The sequence below is a fragment of the Apaloderma vittatum genome, unplaced genomic scaffold (assembly GCF_000703405.1).
Source record: "Apaloderma vittatum isolate BGI_N311 unplaced genomic scaffold, ASM70340v1 scaffold12907, whole genome shotgun sequence".
Classification (NCBI taxonomy): Eukaryota; Metazoa; Chordata; class Aves; order Trogoniformes; family Trogonidae; genus Apaloderma; species Apaloderma vittatum.
In genome coordinates, this window is record NW_009725786.1 from 12,494 (window position 1) to 19,370 (window position 6,877).

General features: G+C 42.0%; 1 protein-coding gene across 1 annotated transcript in view; it reads right to left on the bottom strand.

Moving 5' to 3' along the window:
* The window catches only part of LOC104276643 (glutathione S-transferase 3), an 8,040-nt gene extending 3,321 nt beyond the window's left edge, over positions 1 to 4,719 (bottom strand). Inside the window, exons 1-3 of the mRNA XM_009873045.1 lie at positions 4,618 to 4,719; positions 2,159 to 2,210; positions 1,292 to 1,424 (exon numbers count right to left, since the gene is read on the bottom strand). Coding sequence (XP_009871347.1) covers positions 1,292 to 1,424; positions 2,159 to 2,210; positions 4,618 to 4,704 — 272 coding nt within the window. The 5' untranslated portion in view covers positions 4,705 to 4,719. The remainder of the gene's footprint in view (positions 1 to 1,291; positions 1,425 to 2,158; positions 2,211 to 4,617) is intronic.
* Between the last annotated feature and the right edge of the window lie 2,158 nt (positions 4,720 to 6,877).

Below are 6,877 nucleotides of genomic sequence, written 5' to 3' on the forward strand. Positions count from 1 at the left end.
TCCAGGCTAAATCTAAAACTCGATGGAAGAGAATTCTGTTTGAAGGAAGAGGTATACAAGGAATGCAAGCTACAGGAAATGATGGCCTATTAACAACACAAAGAAGCTGATAAGCTATGGCACAGTCTCTGTTTGAATATTCTTTTTTTTTGTTACTTTCCTGAATCTGCTTCAGCCAGTTCTTCCAACCATTTGCACTGTTTAATGGCAGTTTATTTTAAAGTATCTATTAAAGCTAGTTGAGGTTTACTTCTCCTTTTTTTGAAAAACAACAGGAACTGGACATTTAAAGGCTACATATTCATAGAATTACAGAATCACAGAATCACAGAATGTTCGGGGTTGGAAGGGACTGCTAGAGATCATCTAGTCCAATTCCCCTGCCAGTGCAGGATCCCCTAGGGCAGACAAACAGGAACACATCCAGGTGGGTTTTGAAAGTCTCCAGAGAAGGAAGACTCCACAAGCTCTCTGGAAGGTTAAGGTTGGAACGGACCTTGAAGATCATCTAGTTTCAACCCCTCTGCCGTGGGCAGCGACAACCCCCCTGCTATGGGCAGATAGCTCCACCACATTTTTTTCTCCTTCACACAGACACAACATTGAGATCTGGATTTAATTGCACATGAAAACAGAAATCTTTCAACAGCTTTTAGCTGTTCTTTCCCCAACTCTGAAAGACCTAACCCATGCACTTTTTACAATGCTGTGTGGGGAACATCATGCAATCTCATAACATCAATGATAGATCTTATTTTAATAGAATCATAGGATGGCCTAGGTTGGAAGGGACCTTAGAGATCATCGAGCCCAACCTCCCTGTCATGGGCAGGGACACCTCTCAACTAGATCAGGCTAATCAAGGCCCAGTCCAACCTGGCCTTGAACACCTCCAGGGAGGGGACGTATTTTCCCTGCTGTCTTCTATTTCACATGGAATTGTACTGAAGAATTTGCAAGCAAAAGTTAAAAATCTAACCATTGCTTCCAGAAAAGTTTTCAGTTTACAAAAGCCATTCAACATTTACACGCCAGTCACCTCTAGAATATCTGTGTCAAGCTGTACTAAAGCATAACAAAACTCTGCCTCAAATATTTTATGTAAGAATTATCAAATTAAAACAAATCAGTTTGGCGTGCATCTAACAGCAGGCTGTCAGGCTCACTGCAAGCTGTGGCACACAGGTGAATCTCTGGGTGTGCAAGCATGCAATTAATTCTATCTGAGCTACTAAAATAAATATAAATAATAATAAAAATTAATGTAAAAAGAGTACTAATGTTACAGTACAGGGCTCTCTCCTTCAGGTCTTTCCCGTAGAGGTTGTACTTTGCTGCTATGTAGCTGAGGATGGCTCTGGTCTGCACCATCTTCATCCCATCGATCTCCACCATGGGCACTTGCTGGAACATCAGGGATCCACCTAAAGGGAAAGCCACATGTTATTCTACTGGATCTAGTAACTCCACGTCAGGTTTCTTGCTGTCTTCAGAAGATTCGAGCTTGCCATGAGCAGTCATTATATTAAACTGGAGTTCTTCAATGCAAACAATAAATTACAGTGGTGCAGAAAAATTAAACTGCAGAACACAACTGTTGGGCATAAACTCCCTTGCTTTAAAAAAAAATAAATCACAGAAGTTTCAGTCAGGACAGTGTACAGCAGCTTTCATGCTGAAAGTGAAATGCAGTGAAGACAATCACACTAAACATATCAACTAAGTAAAAGTGTCTAATTCTAAATACATTTAAAAAATTCTGTTCCATCATTTAAAACATAGTTGAAGCAAATGTCAGATTCCCAAATTTCTCTTTTATTACTAGTATCTTAAGCTAAATGAGAACATTCAATGAAGCTTTAGAATATGTTTTTTGAAGTTACTGAAGCACAAAGTAAGTCTGTGGGATGAGGTAAGACACATAAACAAATGAAGAATAGAACAACCCAGAGGCTGGGAAACATTTCAGGCTGGAAAGACGCTCAGTTTTCAATTGCATCTGAACACATATAGAAAAAAAAAAATCAGCCTCTGCAGCTCTTCATAGCTCTCAGTTTTACTCCCCTCTCTCAGCCTTCAAAGTCTTCTCTTCACATGTCTTCTCTGAGACTAAGTAAAGTCTGGTCATGCTTTTCTTGATGGTTTTATGTAGGCTCACCTTGCAGAAGCTTCTCATACTGCTCTCGGGTTTCCAAAAACTCTTCTTCAAACTGAGAAAAGAGAATGAGAAAGAAGAGGAAAGTAGCATCTTTTCACATTTCTACATCGGATAAACTTTTTAAGTATCATAAAAGAATATACATTGTGGTTCCTTCCATTCCAGATGTGACTCTAAGGGAGAAAATGCCAAAGGCAGAAGCACTGGCAAAACCTCTCAGACTGTCATGTTTGACAAATACAGCTAAAGGCAACCCTAGAAGAAATACAGGCATAAAAAACAGAGAAGAGATGGTTTGTTTGGCAATTTAATGTGTGACAGTCAACAATACAGACTAGGCTGTCCTTAAAATGCCTTCTGAGACACAGAAAAAAGCTCTGCTGTGGGATATTTTGATTTGGGAACTACACAGGAACAAATTCCTAGAAAGTTAAAACAAAGCTTTTCCAAAATAATGCAAAAGTAAACTGTATGCCCAGCACACAGTTTAGTACAGAGACATGTTTTGGACACCTGAAGATGAATTATTCATTAGATAAGAAACAAAAAGATACAGAATTCCCTGTAATTAGAATGACAGAGTTATATTCAGTATGGTTGAGGATGGCTGGTCCAATCAGTGCTACATAGAGAAATTCAGTTCAAGATTAAGCCATGGAAGTTAGATGTCTACAAGTATTGAGCTTACAAATCAGTAGATGCTTGCTTACAGACTCCCATGGATCCTTCCTCCATCAATCTCTCTCAGAACATCTGTGCAACTTATGTCAAAAGTTAAGAACTGCTCTACTAGGGAAACCCCAGCAGCTGAGTAGACTAACACAGTCCCCACGTTCAGCACCCTAAGAGTAATCACAGAGTCTAAAATTCAGAAGCCATGTTTCTGCTGGGGAAGGGACAGGGAAGGGAAAAGGAGAAGGGAAGGGAGAAAGGAAGGGAGAGGGGAAGGGAGAAGGGAAGGAGGGAAGGAAGAAAACTAAAACATAGAAGCAAATGATGTGGGGAAGCAGCCAGTTGTGTCTTCTGTTAGGCCTTCAAATAAAGAATGGTATTTTTTTTAAAAAACTCCTATTCCTCACCTCAGTACGGGTATAACTGTACAAAGTGTAACGGGCATAACAGTATGAAGTGTAACAGCCTACTAAATAGAAGAAGAAAGATGGTGCAACTACTAATCCTTTCTGTCCTCAAACCGATTTACCAATCCATCACCAAGATAGACAGTGAATGAGTAAGAAAATGAGTAAGAAGCAAGAGGTGTCTTGCTTCTCTGGTGTACCCAAGTATCTTTCTTCTTGTTATGAGATTTCTAATTTGCCTACATATGTGCATCAGTTTGCTCACTTCACCCTGTTAAGCCTCATCTAAATGATGCAAGTATGATAAAATATATTTTGTGCTATAGCTTATTGTGGAGGACACAGCCGGTGGAGTAAAGAATAAAACAAAAACCTGTGGGTGAGTGTATTGGGTCAGGCTGAGGTGGAGTCAATCTTCCCATAGCAGCTCTCTCAGTGCTGGTTGTTTTTGTTTTTCTCCTTGGAGTGGTAGCTAGAAGGGTGTTGACAGCACCCCAGTGTTTTGGCTACTGCTGAGCAGTGCTCACACAGCACCAAGGCTGTGGTTTTGGGGTTTTTTCCAACGTTCCCCCAACAGTAGACTGGGGGTGGGCAACATCTTGGGAGGGGATACAGCCAGGCCAGCTGACCCAAACTGACCAAAGGGGTATTCCATACCATAGGACGTCAGCTCAGACATAAAAGGGAGAAGAAAGAGGGAAGTGGGGGGGCATTTGCTGTTTTGTGTTTGTCCTCCGGAGCAACCGCTACGCATACTGGAGCCCTGCTTCCTACAAAAGCGGCTGGACATCGCCTGCTGATGGGAAGTAGAGAATAATCTTTGTTTTGCTTTGCTTCCGTGCGCGGTATTTACTATTGCTTTATTAAACTGCTTTTTTATCTTAACCCACGGGCCTCTTTTTACATCTTCCCTCTCCCCTGTCCATCTAAAAGGGGAGTGGTAGAGCGGCTTTGGTGAGCTCCTGGCCTCTGGCCAGGGCCAAACCACCACAGTGAGCAACCAACTGAAAACCAGAGAAGGCAAATTCGTTGCTGGTTTACTTGGCACAACTAATAGTTGTTACACCAGGAACACATCTGTCACTCAGCTCAACTGCTCCCAGTCAGTAACTGAATGCTTAATTAAGTATTACACATTAAGGAACTGGTTTACAGTGTCACTGCTCAGAAGACACGTTAACTTGAAGCTGTACTTTCGTGCACATGAAGTAAGAGTGTTTCATTATCTAGAACGGCCAATGCTCATCTATGTCTATCTAGAACAGCCAGTGTTCATTCCAGGATGCCTCTTCTTCTTTAGGTTAGCAACTGCCCCAAAGACAAGCTTACCAATGCGCAGCTTAAAGTAAAAAAAAAAATAATATAAAATCTAAACCGAACCTCAACTCCAGCTGCAGCCAACAGCCAACGAATTGGCTCCATCTTGCCTCTTCCATTGAAGTAGTAAAGTTTCACTTTTCCAGCCATGACTTCAAACTTCCTGTTACCTAAAACAGTTATAAAAGACAATAAGTTAATAATGATACAAAAATCTGATGGCAGTTGGAATAATGGTTCCCAGGCCACTCACATGACAAAATTTAATTTAATTTTTGACAAAACATTTTGGCAAAGTTTCAGTTTAAATGATTTGGTTTTACTGCTGCACAGTCAAGTGACAGCATTTCATAGTCTTTTAATTCCCCTGAAACTCACGAGAAGTAAGCATCAAGATGCTAAGTAGGAAATAACAGAAAAAAATAGTCTCCACTAAGGAAATCCTTAAAACTTTTAAAAAATACAAGTTTTAGCACTCAAGTTACTCAGTCACCACTGAAAGCCAAGTTTGGATCAAAGGGGACAAAAGACAGCAGATAGATTTTTGAAATCTCACAGTCCTTATATCAAAGAATGGCAACAGTATTTAAATGTTAATTCTGTGCATACTTGTATGGCCAAGAGCAACCGATGTCATCTCCCTGGACTTGTGCAAAGCATTTGACACTGTCCAGCCTTGTCTCTAAATTGGAGAGACATGGATGTGACAGATGGATCACTTAGTCAATAACTGGCTGGATGGTCACACTCAAAGCTTTGTGGTGAATGGCTCAACGTCTGAGTGAAGACCAGTGATGACTGGTGTTTCTCAGGGGTCAGTGTTGGGACTGGTGCTATTTAACTTCTTTGTCGGTGACATGGACAATGGGATTGAGTGCATCCTCAGCAAGCTTGCCAACAACATCACCAAGTTGTGCAGTGTCATTGATGTGCTGGAGGGATCTGGACAGGCTGGAGAGGTGGGCCTGTTCAAACCTCATGAAGTTCAACAAGGCCAAGTGCAAGGTCCTGCCCCTGGGTTAGGCAATCCCAAGCACAAATACAGGCTGGGTGATGAGTAGATTGAGAGCAGCCCTGTGGAGAAGGACTTGGGGGTGTTGGTAGATGAAAAACTGAACATCAGCCACCAACGTGTGCTCGCAGTCCGTATGGCAAATCACATCCTGGGCTGTATCAAGAGAATGGTGGCCAGTAGGTCGAGGGAGGTGACTTGCCCCTCTGCTCTGCTCTTGTGAGTTCTCACCTGCAGTACTATGTTCTGCTCTGGGGCCCCCAACATAAGAAGGACATGTACCTGCTTGAGTGAGTCCAGAGGAGGATCACAAAGATATTCAGGGGTTGTGAAGATGATCACGGGGCTGGAGCACCTCCCCTGTGAGGACAGGCTGAGAGAGTTGAGGTTGTTCAGCCTGGAGAAGAGAAGGCTTCAGGGAGACCTTATAGCAGCCTTCCAGTATTTAAAGGGGGCTACAAGAAAGAAGGAGAGGGACTCTTCGTCAGGGAGCTGTAGCAATAGGACAAGGGGTAATGGCTTTAAACTGAAAGGGGGTAGATCTAGATTAGATATAAGGAAGAAATTCTTTTCTGTTTGGGTGGTGAGGCACTGGAAGAGGTTGCTCAAAGAAGTTGTGTCTGCCTCCTCCCTGGCAAAACCAAGGTGGATGGGGTTTTGAGCAACCTGCTCTAGTGGAAGGTGTCCCTGCCCATGGCGGGGAGGCTGGAACTAGATGGTCTTTAGGGTTCCTGCCAACCCAAATCATTCTGTGATTAGGTAAAGTCGAGGAATGTATTCTCAAAGCCTCTCACTTTTCTTTCTAGCTGTAGTGATCCAGGGTAAGTATGTGTTCCAGAATCAGTAGAAACTTCAAAGCAAGTATCAGTTTCTTTTGTAATAACCCAGATTAAAACACAAAGATTCAGAGTGTTGCACTACTTATCCTTCAACTGGTTGCATTTCTTTCTATTATTAATAAACCCTGTTGCTAAGCAAAACTCTGTAGACTTTTCAGTTGATCAAAACACACCATGCTTTTCAAGCAGCATTTTAGTTCTTGAATAGCTTCACAAATGAGGCTATTAAATGTTATTTTTTGAATAGACTAGTGTTTAGGTCAAAAAGATTCCACTGTAGAGCCAAAAGCCAAGGGAGCATCAAATTTCATCATACTGGCATTTCATAAGCAGAACTCCAAAATAACAAGAACTCCTTGCTGCAGCTGAGAGCTGTTTTCCCTCTGTAGGGAGATTTGTTGTCCGATCCACAGTTCAACAATCCTGGAAAAGAGGCTGTTGGCACACAAACAATAACCTCCAGTTCCCAGTG